The 20,111-nt window shown below is 38.0% G+C and overlaps 1 protein-coding gene across 7 annotated transcripts in view; it reads right to left on the reverse strand.

Moving 5' to 3' along the window:
• The window catches only part of SPOCK3 (SPARC (osteonectin), cwcv and kazal like domains proteoglycan 3), a 284,446-nt gene that overhangs the window by 165,632 nt on the left and 98,703 nt on the right, over positions 1–20,111 (reverse strand). For 2 of the 7 annotated variants that reach the window (XM_053254076.1, XM_053254081.1), the window contains exons 3-4: positions 15,122–15,214; positions 14,782–14,827 (exon numbers count right to left, since the gene is read on the reverse strand). The exons of 1 other annotated variant lie outside the window; for it this stretch is intronic. In XM_053254076.1, coding sequence (XP_053110051.1) covers positions 14,782–14,827; positions 15,122–15,214 — 139 coding nt within the window. Of the gene's footprint in view, positions 1–14,648; positions 14,680–14,781; positions 14,828–15,121; positions 15,215–20,111 lie in introns of those variants that run through there. 4 more of the 7 variants (XM_053254080.1, XM_053254083.1, XM_053254078.1 and 1 more) reach the window with 3 other exon arrangements.

Consider the following 20,111-nt stretch of genomic DNA (forward strand, 5'->3'; position numbering starts at 1 on the left):
CTAGTAGTTAAAATAAAAGTGATGCTATAAGGCCTCCAAATTCACAACAAATTAACTTCAAGCAAGTAATTTATTTCCCATTAATTTTAAATCTGACTAATCTTTTTAAAATGTTATTTTAACACACTTGTTGGGAGATTGGTGAGGTGACAGCTAGATGAATCCACATACCGTATTTTTCAGCAAAAACACCACCGGCTGAAAAAATTTAAGAAGCCAGCAGAAATGCCACATCGGTGTAAGCACTGAAATTAGAGGTGAACATCATGCATTATTATTTTTTGGTTGTGCTAAACAACTCTTAAAATTTCACTAAATCTATTAATTGCTGCAGTGTAAATCACTGCAATGATTTATCATCGGTCTTAACACAATGAAAGGAAATTAAGAACTAAATGCTGAACAAGTTTTTTTTTTTAAAAAAAAAACACATCACATTGCAGAAGTAATTTTCCACTACACTTCATAGGAACCTTCTTTTATTTTTAAGTATATCACATTGCAAAAATTATGAACTTTAAATTACACTTCAAAAGGAAACCTTCAGTCTGAATTATCGCAATCTGAAATAAAAAGGTTTAACAAGGTCTCATCTAAATTTTTCAGGATTGTCTGCATTTTTTTCGTCCTCTTATGAAAGAAAATTTCATCTTTTTTGCCCTTTATTCTTATGAAATGTTAATTGCTTCGCTTTCAGCATTTTCAGATTGTATAATTCCAGCTTCTGTGAAATCACTGAAGAAGTTTTAACAGCTTTCCATGCTTCTGAAACCCATTTGGTGATCTCACTGTGGGTTGCTTTGAGAATTTTCCCGGTCTCTGTGAATGTATTATTTATATTTATATTTATTTATTTAACATATTTCTATATCACCCAAAATTTGCATCTCTGGGCAGTTCAAAATTAAAATCATTTAAAACCCCACATTAAAGTATTAAAACTATAAATCTAATTAAAAGCCTAATTAAAAGCCTGCGTGAACAAATATGTCTTCAGTGCCTTTTTAAAAGTTGCCAGAGATGGGGAGGCTCAGGGGCAGCAAGAGAGAAGACCCATCCCAGAGTAGCCACCAGACAAGCCGGTGGCAACTGTAAACGTACTTCTCCAGAAGATCAGTGGGTGATGGGGCTCATGGTGAAGATGACATTCTCTTATAAACCCAGGGCCTAAGCTTTATATGCATGCAGACTTTCCTCATCCAGTTTTCCCAACGCTTTCACATTTAAATGCCTTGTTAATGGATAAGTCGAAGGGCCGCAAGATTTGGGTCAAACCACCAGGAATCACAGCCTAGCATACATAGCCGATACCTTTTTGCATTCTTTTTTAACAGAATACAGTAAGTGTGGACGCATCAAGTCCATTATTAAAATACCACATATTGGGGAAAAGCTCCTTTTCTTTTCTGCCAAATTTCATTATGCCATTCACACATTATGGCTTCACACATCCACCCTTTCTCATTAGCATGAACAACTTCTGAAGGAAAATTGCCTTTTGGGATAGATTTCTGTTTAAAAATTAGCATTGGCTTTAGTTTGTCGCCATTTGCAGCACAACTTAAATGCACATGAAAGATATCTTCTCATTTCCGGTTGTCGGTATAGAAATTGTTTTTCTCCTTTTTCATTCACAGTCCTATTCAGCAGTCAGTCAAATGCCAGTAGAACTTGATTCATATTATTTGTGATTGCACAAAATTTTCTCACTCAATAGCATTTGCAACAAACTTTTAAAATGCTGATCAACCCCCCACCCTGTCGGCAGCTGCTGTCCCATTAGTGTGCACAGATAAATTATTTCACCTCAAATCTGTAGCACCAACACGGGCCACCTTTAATGTCAGTTATTCCCATGTGTTGTGCCATTAATTTTACTTGTAGGCAGATTTCCACAGTAGCGACTGGCAGTCCTTTTTCTCTCTGCTCTTTAATCTACTCCTCGAGGTTATTCTCCAAATCAGACCAGGCTACAACGCCACTTCTCTTTGCACGCTTTGATTTCTGCATTCTTGCCAGGCAATCTTTTTCCGATTTCCACAGATGAATTGGGGTGTGCAGAGTACTGGCTGGCCCAGTTCGGTTTGAGTCCAAACCAGACTTGAACTGGACCAGGCCAGTTTAATCAGGCACCATGTAAACACCCCCCCCCCACCGGTTTGATTAAGTCCTGGGGGGGGGTTGAGGAATTTTTTATCACTTATCCCCTCTGGGGGACTTCCTCTAGGTGGTGGGGGCTCCGTGGGGATTCCCCCTCCCCCTGCCAGCCTTATTGCCACCCTAACCAGCCACACAGAGGCCCATTGCACAGGTGCAGCGGCCTCCAAAATGGCCGTTGTACTGGAGGGGGAAGGCCCGAATGGGACAAAGAGCCAGCCAAATGGCCGGTTAGGGTGGCAAGGAGGCCAGCAGGAGGAGGGGGGAAGTCCACCAGAGGGGGCAAGTGATTTTAAAAAATCATTTAAAAACAACAACAGTCTAATCAAACAGGGGGTGGTTGAGTTTGACATCGAACCTGTTTGTACACCATTACTGATGAAAGCAGCATTCATTCACCTCAAATTCACAGGCTGCAGTTCTATTTCTGATCTGTTCTGCTCTTAGCACAACTCCCAGCTTTGGAACTAACAGTGTAGCTCATATGCCATTTGTGCACCATTTTCCTCCACAAAATTGGCACCAAAAATCCTGCACAGAAATCTCACTTAAATGCCACATTGGCGGAAGCGCTTTTTCATCTTGCTACTTAATTCAAGCATCAGTGCCACATTGGCGTAAATGCTGCAGGAGGCAATGAACAACTTTTAAAATGTACCTGCTGTGGCATTTCTACCCCAAAATAAAATACTTTTTAAAATATCGTATAAAATGTCTGTAACACATGATTCTGTAACAAATAGGTATCAATATTAAAACATTACAACTTGTCAAAATATCATTTCAAATCAGTTTAACATGTAATAAACTTAGTATTACCAGTTTTTCACAAATAAACCTTTTGTCACAAAAACCATTAACCATTTCCAACTGAGCTATTTATGTTATGAAACCAGTATCTCCTGTCAACCAATGCAAAAATGACCTTAATTCAATAGGTATAATAATATAGTTTTACTATTATGAAAAAATAGTCAATGCTTTCTTAATTTTTCAGAATATCAGATAAATTAATGCTTACTCCTTTGCACTGTTCTTGACTTCTGCCAAACAAATAAAAAGTTTCAAGTTATAATTTGTACGCTATTTTCCTATCACATCTTTTATGCTTTTATTTCACCCTGCTTTCACTCTTTTATATCTTAAAATACTCTTTCACTCTCTTATATCTTAATTTCACTCCAAAACCTCCCTAATTTTCTGGTACTTCATTTTTTTTCTCCCCCAAGCTCAAAAATTTAGAGCTGGACTCTTGCAATCAGAGAACATAAACCGTATGTTTTAACACATGTAAAGATAGTTTGCATTTGTCCTGTTTTCATGTAGTGTTACCTCTACAAAGCTAGTGACTGGAGGCCTAAGTAGGTGTGCCCACTACACATGAATGGAAAGCACATGTACTGAAGCATATTTAAAAGTGACTAACCATGTATGCAAGATTTACACTGGTAAGCACTTTACCCATGGCACATGTTTGGCTTGGCCTAAAAATACAGTATAATGAGTGAAATCATATAGCACGTGCTGCAGCATATTATCTAGAAAGCAACAGCAGAATCTGCCTGCTAAATACAGACATTTGCTTCAGGTTTACTATTTCATTCTAGTTCAAATGGAAGCCCGATATTCTTTATGGATAGTATATTAGGCACATCTTTGAAAGAAGCAGAGAACTATGTGGATAAATTTTATGGAGTGCTCATACACAAATCATGTGTTATCCTTTACCATTTCAACTCTTGCTTTTGGCAAAGGTTATGCACTCAAATGACAAGATAGAAAAGCAATGCTTTCTGTGCTGCAGGGAAGGTCTTTTTCACTGCTAACTGATTTATTGGTTCCTGCCCTAACAGCCAACATTCATCCGTTCTTTGTTGACATTCCATCAGTACCAAGAGCCAATGACTTTTATATGTGTAATGTTTTCTTGGAGATAGAAGAGTTTCTTTATCACTGGAATCCCACAGCACAATGTAAATCTACTCTAAGAACTGAAAAGGGCATTTTAAATATGCATAACTGCACATATGCAGCTAGGGGCTAAAGCCTCACTTCCTAGTATTAAGACCACTTAAATTAAGACCACCAGCAGTTTAGTAGGGGGTAGCAAAAGCAACAAGGAAAAGTCCTTATCACAACCATTGTATGCACAACATTATTACGCACCAATGATGAAGACCATTATTGCTTTTTAAAAGTAATACTAACACCCCCCTCCTTGCAACACATTCAAAGTATGTGACACTAGCATACTCTTGGATAATCTGGTCTTGCACTTAGTATATGTACCAGCAATGCTGATGATTAGGTCAAATGACTAATCAAATTTTGGCCAAATATTGCCAAATAATAGTTCAGTATTTTTAAAGCATTCACTGTAGGAGAACAAAAATTATTATTTAAATCAATGTGTGATAATTGATTTGTTTATACAATTGGTATAACTTGGCAAGTTCTCTGAAATATCTGCACGGACGTCTAAACTTTACAGAGCAGCAGCCAGGAGGGGTTACTCCCTGGTTTCTGCAGCAAGGAAGATGCAATCACAGGCAGTGACTTCGGTCACTGATGACTGTTAGTTTTCCATTTGGAGATATCTGCAGTCATACTAGTTGGCCAGTGGGAGAAACTTCAGTATGCTGACAGGTTTACCCTATAGGACTATGCGACAAGAAGCCCTCACTTCTGCCCTTACTAACAAATGATCTTTTTTTTTTTAAAAAAAAAAGTTAAATACAAGCTGCTACCTGCATAGTGGCAGTCTTGGATTCATGGAACATTTTATAATACTTGCTGTGATCAAAAAGGCCACAGTCAAGTGACAATTTCTGACTAGTCGAAGAAGTTTCATATTTTGTTTTCCAAATAACTGAAGGTCCCACAAGACCGTTGTCTGCAGTAGATTAACATAGCTAACCCTAGGAATGTACTTTTAAAACCTAAGAATCCATTATCAAATTCTTAAGCATGAAGTTTACCTTTAATAATCACATTTTAAAAATTCAGTATACTAAACAATAACAAGCTGAAGAAAAGTTCAACACTTATTTGCATAGGAATATTTTGATTTCCTCACCACCAAGAACAAACATTTGATTAAGAGCTCACCATTTTAGGGATTTATCACTACCAACAGAACACAAAGTGGGTCTTTCCCTTCCAGTCTACAAGGTATACCCTCATTATAAGAGTCCCCTAAGTGTCTTCTAAGCTCAACATATTTTAGACTTCATTATATAAAAATTAATGCAAAATTAAATTGGGCAAAATCATACAGCATATTAAAGTCAGCCCATATGTTACTACATGTAATGCAAACCTGTGAGCACTGGCTTTGTGGTGGAACAAACCATTTATGAGAATTCACAAAATATAACAAATGTTTAACATAAATGAGGACGTATAACATAAATGAGGCCAAAATATGTATACTACCTCATACCTATTTTTGATTGAATGTTTAGATAACAGCATACAAGGAGATACTATGAAAGCAAAATGCTATGGATTGGGCTGGCCCAGGAAAGGCTTTACAAATACATCTGCTGATGCCCTGCAGGGAAGCCATCCTCCATGGAAGTGTCACTCCATATCTTATCCATTACATGAATATATTTTGCTGCTGCTTTAGGGTATTTCTATTGAGCAAGAAAAAGCAGCCTCCATGCTTCAGAAATTGCTCTAGTGACTTTATTAAATAACCTCATTCAATGAGAACACAATATAAGCTCTGAAAACATCTGCAATCAAGCAATAAGTTGTGCTGGATAGAATACTGTATACATATTAAGAATTAGAAAGAACTGGGACAAATATGTTGCAGAATGAAACCAACAGAGGGACATGCACAAGCATCTTTGATAAAAGCATGGCCACAACATAACTGAATTTGGTTACATTTAATAAACAAGCCAATAAATGGCTCCATGCAGATAGCATGGGAGATCATTCCCATGAAGAACTGGAAGGAATACTCCTACCACAGCTGTTCCCCATTTCCTCTTTGGGAATAGCAATCCCAGGTGTCTTTTTGCTGCACAGGAATTAGGGTCAAGGCCAGCAGCAGACATCCTAGTTGACTGTGTCTCATCCAAGGTCCAAGATTTCTAGGCCCTTCAAGAGCTGTATCAACCATCCAAGAAGACACCATCCTATTGTCACAAAGTTCTGACAAAGATGTCACAAACTGGGAAGCAGTGTCTATTTGAATAAAAGTAACAATTAGTCCCTAGGAAATAAAAGTGAGTTCCAAGAGGGCTAAGCGGTAATAACTAACCTTCTGAAAAGAGGAAAACTATTAGGTGCCAGAAGCGTACAATGAAAACTGTGTACATCTTAGTGTGTACAATAAGCAGAAGCAGATAAGCCACTGAAGAAGACTTTATAGTCGAAACACATCTAGTGATCTGCTACTGGCTATATTTTGTACATGATGATGATCCTGGAAGGAATTGATCAAAAAACTACATACAGTAATTTTGAAGGTACTTATTTGAAAATAGTTGATTAGTATTACAGTATCGTGAATGGCATTGAATAATTTTTATTGTAAGCTGTAGTTTATCAATACTTGGAAGATTACTAAAAAATAGATTACATGTATGTATGACCCTTGATTCCTTTGGAATAGTTGACTGTCTTAGTCAAGGTCCAACATTTCTAGGCCCTTCGAGAGCAGTTATCATCCACCCAAAGAGTCACCATCCTGTTATCACTGATATTCAAATTCTGGTTGGCTATCAAAGCCTGTCAAGATATATGGACCCTCTATCTCTCATGTTCTCCAAATGTATAAACAGCACCTACCCCACTAGATGAATTATTTATGTAATTCTGCTCTGTGCACAAAATGTTCATCAAGTCTGAAGAACATCTTATAATGAAGAAAGCACTCCAAAGACGGCAACTGCATTCCTGCTCACATGCCAATCAGAGCATAAGCCAAAATTCCCTCTTGACCTGCATAAAGAACAACCAGCAACTGCCTGAGTGCATCCAAACCTGGAAGGGAGTGTGGGGACTTTCATGGCCCCAGACACACAGCAGGGCAGAATAGAAATTCTGGCCTATAAACAGTATACAACCCAGCTTCCTGCCTCCCACCACAAATCTTGCAAGAGCACCATATAACTAGTTCTTCCATGACCTCCTCTTCCAAACAATCCTCTCAGCAAGCTGCTGGAGAAAGAGACTTTCACCCATTGTTTGCAATTTCTTTTTGAGGTAGTGAACCAACACTCAAATCAAATTCATTGACAAAACATATTCTGAACTAAATCTCTGTTAAGGGACAGAATTAGGTAAATGAAAAGCTAGCTATATAGAACCTGAAATGCCTTTCGTTTTGATACACAGATGGTGATAACAGCACCATAAAACTCTAAAATAAGTTTTATGATGTTATCACTATTCACTCTACTGATCTATTTTTGCTTTTTAAAAATCTATCTAGCAGTATGAATTTAGATGTTTCCCCATTTATGTTATGTGCTTTGCACAGACTGTAAGAAACATGCACAATGGAAGTGAAATGATGCCAAGAAAATCCCAATGAATGGCTTGTTAAGGTTAAACTACTTGATTTTAAATCTGTGGTTATTGTTTTGCCTTTCTTGTGCAAACATCAGGGGAGGAGTAGCTTCACTGATATTCAAATTCTGGTTGGCTATCAAAGCCAGTCAAGGTGTATGGACCCTCTATCTCTCATGTTCTCCAAATGTATAAACAGCACCCACCCTACTAGATGAATTATTTATGTAGTTCTGCTCCGTGCACAAAATCCTTTAGAACTCTTATTTCATTGATTCACAAAAACCACCATATGAGAGATGTTTGCTTAAGGCCAAATAGTGGCCATCAATACTGAGTGTAAATTTTTGAGGAGGGGAAAAAATCAATGTTGATATATAATATTTTTAATACAGAATACAAATCCTACTAGATTTTGAGTTGAGGCCTTTGCAAGGAAGTACTAAGAATAGAAGCAGGAGGAAAGTTTGTCCCCTCAGTCTTCCTTCTATGGTTCTGCTCCAAGTTTGAGTAAGGAACGGTTTAATACTCTTTTAACCAGGCTCTACCCAAACCTGTAGGAACTCGCGTACAGTCCTATATTCTCGCTACCATTGCAACCACACATTCGTTAGTACGCGGTCGTGCTTTATCGGGAAATTCTATTCACTGTTGCTTTTGTAAACCATATGTTAAACATTCTCTAATAAAAGTCAATATATAAAATTATATCTCTGTTATAGAAATGAAATGGTCTCCTCATCATTCAGACCTCTACCATGCATCTAGCAAACACTAGACTTTGGTTAATTATAAAAGTCAAAAAGATAAAAGTCAAAAGATAAGATCTAAAAAACATCAACTGTGTTTATTCTACAGTACTTTACTAAATGACATAACCATTTCAAGATGGATATGAAAGAAGAAAGCCATAACAATAAACATATCTTGTCACAATGTCCTATACAATGTGAGGAAGAAATTCATGCACACAAGTAGGAACATAGGAAGCTGTCTTATACTGCCAGACAATGGTTCCATCCAGCTCAATATTGTCTATACTGACTGCTAAGTGCTCTCTAGGTTTCAGGGAGGAGTCTTTCCCAAACCTACCTGGAGATGCCAGATATTGAACCTGGGACCTTCTGCATGCAAAACAGATGCTCTACCTCTGAGCTATGGCTCTACCCCACCTGGTGCACTATCTCATAACTGCACAGGACAACTTATCCAAACTGCCCCCAAACATACATATGAAGCACTCCCCTCTCCATGATTTGGAGACAGTGCACCAGGTAGGTGGACATGAACACCCATGCTTCCCTGCCCCCCCGCCCCCCATGCAGGACTGGCAGTTTGGAATAGTGTATGAACTAGCCTGTTGTCAGACAAGCAGTGAATGGACCTGTAAAACTGAGAGAAGAATTCCTATCAATTCTTTTTTTTAAACTGCCCTTTTAAAAATATTTTTTTAAAGGGGGGCAATGTTCTAAAAATCTAGTTCAGCTAAGCCTGATTCAGACATTATAAAACTGCACTGCTGTAGCCATGTACAGCAGCTTGAAGGGGTAGGAAATCCCACCCCCGCTGAATTAACCACCCTCACACCCCACCCACTCACACTTTCAGCAGAGCTTGTTTGAAGAGCAAAGAGCCCAAAGCATGATGGTGGGCATTTTCAATCAATCCTGCCTCGCAATCATGGAAGCGCCTGCCATCATGCTTAGGGCTCTTCCTGCTTCCGACAAGTAACCACTGAAGGGACCACTACAATGGCTAGGGCTCCTCCCTCTTCAAACAAGCTCCACTGTAAGTGTGAGCGGTGGTGTGCAAGGGTGATTGACACAGCACTTCTTCCCCCTTCGCATGGCTGCACATGGCTACAGTGGTGCAATTTTACAATCTCTGAATCGGGCTCTACTGTGTCCTCTATTTCTTTTTCCCCTACACCAATACAGAAGAAGAAGCCTGGCTTGGTACCAGTCCTATGGATAGAAACAAGAAAAGATAAAGGATACCATTTGAAAAGCAAATAAATTATAGCTCTATTCTTTAAAAATGCATACATTTGTTAAAATCATCTATTTACGTGAGAGATTACAAAACTGCCATCCCAATTATCCTATTCTATATATAGTAGTTAAAACACATAAATTGCAGAGGGGAGGATTGCACCCCCAGAAGATATTAAAGTAAGACCTATTGTTTTGGGATGTGATGGTCCTGCCGATAGATTAAGCTGGATGATAAACACAATATTAATTGCTTTACTGAAATTTACACCATCACATCTGGCTAATACAGGCCAATTATTAGAAGAATTGTCCAATCTTAATAATCCGTGTAATGAATACCATATGGGAAGTTTTGATGTAGAGGCACTGTATACTAATGTATATAAGGAAGCAACCAGGAAAAGGTTAGTTGATTTATTGAGGATGAATAAAAGACAGGTGAATTGCTATGGATTTACAATTGGGGATATAGAGGAAATGATAGAGGTCAGTTTAAAACAGGGTGGATTTGATTTAAATCAAACTGATTTAAATCACAATTTAAATCACGATTTAAATCACTAGCAGGGTGGATAAAAATCAATGATTTTTTTAAAAAAAATCAAAAAATTCAGATTTTTTAATTTAAATCAGATTTTTTTTATTTAAATCAGATTTTTTTATTTAAATCAGATTTTTTTATTTAAATCAGATTTTTTTGATTTAAATTGATTTTTTTTATTTTTATCCACCCTGCTAGTGATTTAAATCGTGATTTAAATCAGTTTGATTTAAATCAAATCCACCCTGGTTTAAAATGCAATGTTTTCAAATTAAAATGCAATGTTTTCAAATTTAATGGTGGATTTTATTCCCAGAAGCAAGGATGTGCTATGGGCAATCACCTTGCACCATTATTAGCTATTAGCTATATGAATAAACTAGAAAGGAAATGTGTAAAACAGGATGTACTCCTATATAAAATATATACTGATGACATCATCATAACTAGGTCTAGAGAACAAGCTGATGAGATATTTGAGAGAATGAATGCAGAAGGAAGTATAGTGTTAACTAGAAGGAGTCCCAACGTACTGGGTTGGTTACAGTATTTGGAAGTGGAAATTCATCTTGGCGGGAGTAGTCCCAAGACTAAGTAGTATAGGAAACCAGCAAAGAAATATTTGATCATTAATAATACATCAGCACATCCACAGATTATTAAAACTCACACTATGGAGAATATAGTTAAAAGAGCAGTAACAGTCTCATCAGAGGAATACAAAGAACAAGCAAAAGAAAGAGCTATAGCATTGGGACAAAGTAATGGCTACAAGTTTCCTTTAAGAAGAATGGCAGGAATTAAATTTGTACCAGGCTTACTGGTTTTGAAAATTCCTTCTGTATCTGACAATTTTGTTACACAATGTCAAAGAACATTATATAAGTATAACATTAAGGCCAATGTGGTGGTTCAGTATGCTAAGATGTTGAAACAACAACTGGGGAGAATGAGATTATACAATAGATGTGACAAGACAGATTGCCCAGTAAGTGAAGTGAGGGAGGGGAGTTGTAGATTAAAGGGAGTAGTATACAGAATAACTTGTACAGAGTATGGGAGTTTTATATTGGAGAAACAGAAAGAGAGTTAATCACTAGATTTAAGGAACACTTGGCAGATACAAAATATGTGAAGAGAGAGAGGACATGGTCAGTACATATGACCAAATATGAGAGAATAACAATGTCTATTAAGGCGGTTGTATTGGAGGTGGAGTGTTGCTTAGTAAGCATGTGCACGGAACTGCGGTGGGGAGGCTCAGAGGCGGTGGGGATGCTGCTTTAAGCAGGGAGGTACGCTGCTGCCCTGATGGGCTATTAAAGAAACGGATGCTGGTGGGGTAAAAGCAGCAGGAGGGGTAAGTACACCCTCCCCTGCTCTTAAAGCTAGACACACACACCTGCCGTTGAACCGGTGAAACCGCCAGTTCCAGACACATCCCTACTGCTTAGTACAAAGAAAGATTAGAGAGGCAATATAGATAGATAAACTAAAACCCACCTATTTTAATGCAATAAATATGAAGGTCTTAAAGGAGTACTTGGGAGTCATCTTAAATATGCATATTTCATCACCAGCGTATCAATTTATACGTAAAATCATCTCAGCAATTTCCTAACAATTTTCTACAACTAGTAACTGAACTTTCAAAAACAGTGTGTTACATAATTGCTACATTCTAGCATTCAGGAACAAGTCTCACCATAATATAGATTAAATACAATATTTTTAAAAAGTGTTTTCCTTTAAAAAGCTTCTTGTGGCAGTTTTGCTGACAGGTTTTGCATAAAAATATGTGGGATATTTTGCCACCCAAGATAATTAATTTACAAAGAGCTTATCACAGTTACAGCAGGAATCAATATCAGGAGGTGCTGAAGGGGTAAAATTAAGTTACCTATATCTTCAATTTATTTTTCATTTTTCATTATTATATTCAATTAAGAACACAGTGGTTTGCTTGATTTTAAAAATAATTAAAGCAACACAGTATGATCCTATAGGTTAAAAAATAACACTCATACTTGACTTGATCAGGAGAAATATTTCCCTTAAAATGTCAGTTAACTGGCACTTGACGGCACAAGCAGAAAAAGCAAAAACATGGCACTTTAAATATTAATTATCCTCTATACATCTATAGAACCTCTCCACTGATCTGCCAAGAAACTACTGGCTCAAGAAACAATTCCAACTTGCTGTAAACAAGATTACTACTAACCGCTCTCTCCCTCCTATACACACACACACACACACACACACACACACACACACACACACAGAGAGAGAAGTAATACAATTAACACCTTGAGGTATTGAAAATGGGGGTTCAATCTTACATTGCAGTTCAGAAATAAATGAACTCTTTCAATTGTATGTGACACAATCTCAACACCATACTGTACTCCAACACATTAAACTATTTATCATCATCATCATCATCATCAGGTAAAAGTTCAGCAGCAACTAAAAGATACAGTCCGTACAAATCTGAATATTAACCATGCCTTTGTCCTCATTTTTAAGTTGATGCAGTCACAATGTGAAACCTGGAACTTCAACAAATCTAGTCTGTCTTAGAAGATAAGGACTACCCCTACACATAAAGGCTCTTTTCAGAGCCATTCTGCTACCACTGTCATGAGTGATAAAAATCAAGGAGGAACTTCTACTTTTATTATAGCTGTGGCACAAGATTCATGGGGAAAGCAGAGGCGTAACTATAGGGGGGCAGGGGGGGCACGTGCCCCGGGCGCCATCTTTTCTGGTCACGTGGGGGGCGCTGACATGACAAAAAAAATTTTTTTTAATTTTTTTTAATTTTTTTGTTAATACAAATGTTTCCTGCTCAGTGCAGCAGCGCTGCAGCAGTCAAGGGAGCGCATCGGCGCCCCCTCCCCCACGAGTGGTCCCTTCCGCGCCGCCCGCACCCCCCCATTGCTTTGCTGGCACCTGGCAGCCAGTCAGTGGCCTGGCTTGGCGGCGGGCGCTTGTGAGGAAAAACCTAAGTATAATGTAGTGTGGGGGGGGGCGGGGGGGGCACCATTTCAGTGCTTGCCCCAGGCGCTGTTTTCCCTAGTTACGCCTCTGGGGGAAAGCAAGCCTTTAAGAGGCAAGTCACAGCTTTACAAAGTAATTTATAAAATGATTCTCTTTATAACGTGTATGTGTGCATGCACATTCCATGGCACCAACTTATAATATTTTTATACATGCTACAAAAACCTGCTGATGTAGTGTCATCTGAAATCTGCTTTTTATGGGAATGGCTCTGGCTACAACAAGCCCAGTGACTTATAGCAGCAAGAGAAGGAATATGAAGAGAAGTTACTAGCAGGTGGCTCACAAATCTGAACCAAGCAGCAAGAAAAGGTTTTGGACACTGTCTCCTAATGTGACATGCTCCATGAACACCATCCATCCCTCCTCTATTCCATCTACCTTATCTTGAATTATTTCACTCCTTCCTTTTCCCATATCCTCATTCTCAACTAGAACATTCTAACTGAACAGGCTTGCCATGTCCATTTCAGCCAAAAGATTTTCCTTACAGAGGTGATTTTCCTTACAGAGGTGAAAAAAGAAATGTGTAGAACATAATATATAACTTATAGGAAGCCTCAGTGTGTATATATATGTGGTAAAACAGATTTGTGAACAATCTTTACATAACTGTATAATATGTGTTTTTGCTACAGGTTGAGTATCCCTTATCCGGACTGCTTGGGACCAGTGTTCCAGATTTTTCTGGATTTTGGAATATTTGCATAATAAGGTATCTTGGGCATGGGATCCAGAGCACCAAAATAGACGCCAACGGAACAGGAGCCAAACTGAGCAGGGAGTGAAGGCGGGGGGCTTTCCCTTTTTCCTCTAGTGCCAAAGTGAGAACATCAAAAACATTTAAAAGGTTCACCATAAAAACAGAGCTGCAGCTAGAGAGAATTACAGAAAACCTGTAACTGACAGCCTTCTGAAATAAGTAAGTTTTGACTGCATGTTTAAAAGCAGCAAAATTGGGAGTCTGTGAACAAGTGGGCTGAGGCGTTTTGTTTTTTGTTTTTATGGCGTGGTGTCCGGATTTTGGAGCATTCTGGATTTTGGATGTCCAGATAAGGGATACTCAACTTGTACATCCATATTCAGAAAATATTAGATATTAAGCTTCAGTGTCTATTAAAATAAATGCTAAGAAGCTGCATCTAAAGAGATCCGATATGTGAGAGTTTGCCTTAGACTAACTGCTTTTGCTATGAAATTCCTTTGCTATAGCATGAGATTGTTTTTGTTGAAAAGTGGTACATAAATAGTCATAACAATAATAATTTCAGCCAACTAAAACTAAATCGTGATGTTACCTGGGAATTATATTTATAATTTTTTTAGTTCACCTTGGAAGGGAAAGGGGATAACAGAAAAGCTACCTTGAAAATTGTTGTTCTCTTAAGTCCACCACTGCAGAGAAAAGAGAATTAAAAAGCTTTTCATTTTTTATTACATATGACATCTACTTTATAGTGAAAGCCCCTTTTTATTTGTATAGGGATAATTTCTTACCTTGATCAAAAGGTCTAGCTGGACTCCATGTGCGAAAATAATCATCCTGTAGCAGAAAGAGACAGTATATGTTTAGTATGTAGAAAGAAACAAATACATGCAGGGGGTGGGGGGGCAGAAATGCATAAGTAATATACAAACCTCAACTTCCTGTGAAGGGCATGCAGCAAGAAAGAACACAAACAAGAAAAATATAATTATCATATGGGCACACTAATTGCAGGGAATATAAAGCTTTTCTGATGTAGAACTAAAAGCTACAAGCAGCCATTCCACAAACCAGATGAAAACCTATCTGTGCCAATAAACCCTATCTAGCCACACAGTTTGATCTGCTTACCATAGAAATGGTTATAGCGTTACGAACTTCCATGTCTCTATTGACATTTTTAGCAGCCACTAGCACAGAGATTTCCAATAGGGCATAATCCACCTGGAAAGCAATTCTAAATGTTAATGCTGGGGATCTCTCTACAAAAGGGAAGCTATTTTAAACAGAATCCTGCCCAACACATCTGAGAGCTTTTACCCTGGCCCATTTCAATGTTTTCCCATCAGCATGGCTGTAGGGCAGATATAAAGATACCTTATCTGCACAGGTGCCCCTATGATTCAGGAAAAGTGGAAGGTGTGGTGCATATTTCATTTCATTATGTTTTCTATAACACCCTATACAGTAAATTGATTTGACTCCTTTTAATAGGTTTACCGGGAAGACCTTTAGAATTTTATGTAATATCTTTTTGCTGATAAAAGTGCTTCTGTTACTTTCTGTGTTGCTAAAATCTGTGCTAATTGTGTATAAAATCAGTCAAGTAACAGTTAAGACTCCCTCAACTGGTTAGGCAAAGATATTTACTTTAGTAGGTGAACTGTTCTTTATCTAAATGTGGTTAGTAAGGTAGTTTGTCAGTATGCTTGCTATGAACTGTAATTATTGTGAACTGTTTCTAGTCAAGTACCATAATAAAGATCTATCTATCTTTCAACAGAATCCATATGTGAATGTTCCATGTAAACCATCAGATTCAATTGAGTGCTTTATTGTTTCTTTTAGTTTGGTGAACTGCAAAAACTTAGAGCATCACTCACTCTATCCCTTTAACTTCTGGAGAAAAAAGAAAAACCTCAAATTACATACAGGTGACCCTCATTATTCATGGGGGTTCTGTTCTCGGCTTTAGGAATGAATATGGAAACCACGAATAACAAAACCTTAAAACTAAGGGAAGGGGGGGGTATTTATTTCTTTGGTTATTTAATTTCTATGCCTCCCTTCCAAGAATGGCTCAGGGCAGTTTACATTAAAACAAAATAAAATCAATTAACTATTAAAATCAAAAACTGTAAAAACAAGTTCCAAACAGGAAAAAATGCCTAAAAAGTGGGAAAGGAGAAGAAATAAGAATAAAAGTACACAGTACCTTGCTTTCCAAAGCTCCAAAAATGCCCCCGAAAACCCCCAAATCAGCCAAATTTTCCACAGGGGAGGGAATTAAAGGAAAAGTCTCAAATTCAAGAGCCATTTTAGAAGGGCGGTATATAAATCAAATAAATAAATAAATAAAATAAAATGGCTCCATGCTCTAAAATGATGTCTGAAAATGATACCAGAAGTGAATTTTAGCCTATTTTCACACCACAAATAAAGAACCCAGGTCTTTATGACCCGCCTGCAGATACGCGAAACTGCGGTTGCCAGAACCACGGATGAGGGCCACCTGTACATTATTTTGGGACTTCTACTCTGCTAACATTTGTCATGAATTATATCCTCAAAATGTCAACAAAATGGAAAAGTAGGCTACTTCCTACTGATACAAAAATACTTCTTAAGGCTTATGAACTGACTGCATGTTTTTGTCAAAATGCCTCATGTTATAGGCGGGGTAATTACATTGTTAAGATGAGTGCTTGGCATCTCATTCAGAAGTTCAAGAAAATTAACTACAGATCCAACAAAAGTGTGCTTCTAAAACATGTTGCTAATACCCAAATTTCCTGAGAGCATTTTTAAATATTTCAGAATAACTCCAAGGCTGTACACTTTTTCCCCTGTTATGACAAAAAGGGGCCTGAAAATAGAGCTAAGATGTATCAACTGCAGTCTTATAAAGTGTGTGCCAACCATTCAGGATATCTATAATCTGAGTGAAATGACAGTTGATAACAGAATATAAAATTGATGGCATTGATGCTCACATTTTTCCTTTCTTTTGAGTGGAAGCTTGAATATAAAAAGCTATTATAAAAACAAACATATTCATTCATTCATTCGATTTCTATACCACCCTTCCAAAAAAGGGCTCAGGGTGGTTTATATAGAGAAATAAATAAATAAATAAGATGGATCTCTGTCCCCAAAGGGCTCACAATCTAAAAAGAAACATAATATAGACACCAGCAACAGTAACTGGAGGGTAGATAGGGTAGATAACTGTGCTGGGGGTAGATAGGGCCAGTTACTAACCCCCTGCCAAATAAAGAGAATCACCATGTTAAAAGGTGCCTCTTTGCCCAGTTAGCAGGGATTAGCATGGATCTTAGTTGATATGATTATGCAACTAGGATCCATGTATAGAACTGTATCTCCTTTTACAGGAACACAGTGCATAGATGCCCACTATTGATATTGAGGAGGAACACGGTGTACTGGGTAGTTTATTTTACCTCCCACAAAAATATTTTGCACTTTTTCTGGATATTACTAATATATTCAAACATGTCATTTGTTGATAAGACATTTTGCCCATTTGTCTTACAGCATAACTTTATGCATGTCTATTCAGAAACTTAAGTACCAGTATGCATAGGATTGCTGCCAAAGCTCATCAAGAAACTACTCCAAGCATATTTTTTTTCTATTTAACTCCTATTAGCATGTTCTTGGTTTTTTGAAAGTTGAAGATCTTTTGAAGAGACATACATACAAAATCCATGTTATACTTTCATTTCAAATGTATGCACCAGTTTCAAAGATGATTTCTCTGACTACAAGATACAATTTACTGATTTAAATGTAATCACTATAGTATAATAGTAATTTGCTACAGCATCAGAGCAGAGTTGCAATAGAAACCAAGAAGCAAAGATGAACAGCCACACTGTAATTAACAATTAATATATAACTAAACATTTGATATAATGTTTGGGGATTAAACCAACATGGGAGACTAAGGCAACATAAACTGAACTTTTATGTTGCTGAATTCCAAAGTACCATTTTTGGCACTCCACAAATGCACAGTGACATTTCAGGTTCACTTTCAAGCAGCAAACCCTTCAAGTTCCTCCTCAAAATCATGGGTCCTCTAAAATAGCACCCCATGAAGCATGTTGTTGCTTTTGGAAAAAACAATCAACCTCCAGTATGTACAGAAGTATCTATATATTTAATTTTCTAAGGCATACCCAGGGCTAATCTAATGTGCGGCAGCTCTCGTAAGTTTGCGAGCAGCTGCCAGATAGCCATGGGTACACCGCCAAGTGCTGCAGCAGGGTGGCGAGGGGAGGGAAAGCACCCGCTGGGCCAGCTGGGGAGGGAAAACACCAGTCAGGCCTTCAGGCAGGGAAGAAAAGCGCTGGGCCAGCCCAGAGGCTGGGGAGGGAACGGAGAGCAGACAGGGAGGGGGAGAACAGATGGGCTGAAGGGAGGGAGGAGAGACAAGGAGGAATAGGGGCGCAGATGCTCTGCACCAGATCAACTATTTTAAATTAATTTGTTTGATATATTTGTATACCATCCCAATCTTCCATCTCTGGGTGGTTTACAACATAAAACAAAACAGAAATGTATAGACTTCATTCAGATAGCTGCACATTTAATGGTAGATTTAATGGATACCTGTACATGGTATACAGTCACTCCTCACCAGCATGGTGTAGTGGTTAGAGTGCTGGACTAGGACCGGGGAGACCCGAGTTCAAATCCCCATTCAGCCATGAAACTAGCTGGGTGACTCTGGGCCAGTCACTTCTCTCTCAGCCTAACCTATTTCACAGGGTTGTTGTGAAAAAGAAACTCAAGTATGCAGTATACCGCTCTGGGCTCCTTGGAGGAAGAGCGGGATATAAATGTTAAAAAAACAAAAACAAACCAACACAAACCACCCTTTCCCCAAATCACTGTTATCCACGATTGAGAAATTGTGACTGGTCTCACCAACCACGACCTGAGTATCTGTGGTTTGGTGAGATTCTTTAAGGGGAGGGGTGGTTCCCTGCAATTTTGGGGAGTTCAGAAGTTCAATCTACTCATTCCTCTTGCTGACCCTGCCAACTCCTCATGATTTCGTAACTTTGAATTGGTTCTGGAGGTTCAGAAGTGCCTTCGAGTGATTTCGGGGGGGGGGTGTCAAACTTTCCCAGAGGCTCAATCTGTTCCCTCCTTTTGCTTATTCTTGGTAATGTTAAAGGATTCTGGGTGATATTTGGCAATTTTAAAAAATTCTTTCATTTTTTGGTCTTTTTGCGATTGCTGTTCCCCTAACCCCGTTTCCCAGTGATTTCAATTGCTCACCAACCACGAATTCCAATGGTGAAATTTTGCCAGAACGGAACGGCAAGGGATGACTATATTTAATGGTAGAAGAAATAAAGTGTTACTTTTGTTAAGAGTCCTTGTGCTGGGCTTTGTCTTGTGTATAGAGACTAAGAATTTTATCCCAGATAATGCATTACTCATTTAGAAGTCAGCTTCCGTATTTTACACTCAGATGAAAATGGATAAGGTAATATTTATTTGGCAGAGATATTATATTTCATCTATACAGTACTTCTTTGCTTGATGAAGTAGCTTGTAGAGAATTTCTTCCTGTGCTTTGGTAGCAAGTCTGCAGCTGTCTGACGAATTAATTATTAAGCACAGCTATGTCTACATTAAGAATTGTGCCATTTTCATTCCTCTTAGCAGCATTTCATTTGGCTTTAGATAACCATTAGTTTGCTTTTAATCTATAATGTGATCTGGCCATATTAACAAAGGAATTCATCATCACTAAGTAAGGATTTTGTAAACACCTTCTATAGATTATTATAGTTACAACTTTTGATTATGTAGACAGCTATCAAGTATCAATATCTTAATATATCCTGTGCAAACTTTCTTCTTGATCCCAAGGAAGCTTATTGAATATGCTATGCGAACACCTACCTCTCTCCCCGCCCTCCAAACTGGAGTTGTCCATAGTAGAAGGATTGAATATTGTTGACCACTCCAGAGATATTGCCTCTAATGGAATTAGCAGTACAATTTTTTTTATTGTATTACTAAGCACCTACTTCAACTGTTGACCAGATAATAGGTCAACTAATAAACTCCCTATGGTCAT

The sequence above is a fragment of the Hemicordylus capensis genome, chromosome 5 (assembly GCF_027244095.1).
Source record: "Hemicordylus capensis ecotype Gifberg chromosome 5, rHemCap1.1.pri, whole genome shotgun sequence".
NCBI classification, from domain to species: domain Eukaryota; kingdom Metazoa; phylum Chordata; class Lepidosauria; order Squamata; family Cordylidae; genus Hemicordylus; species Hemicordylus capensis.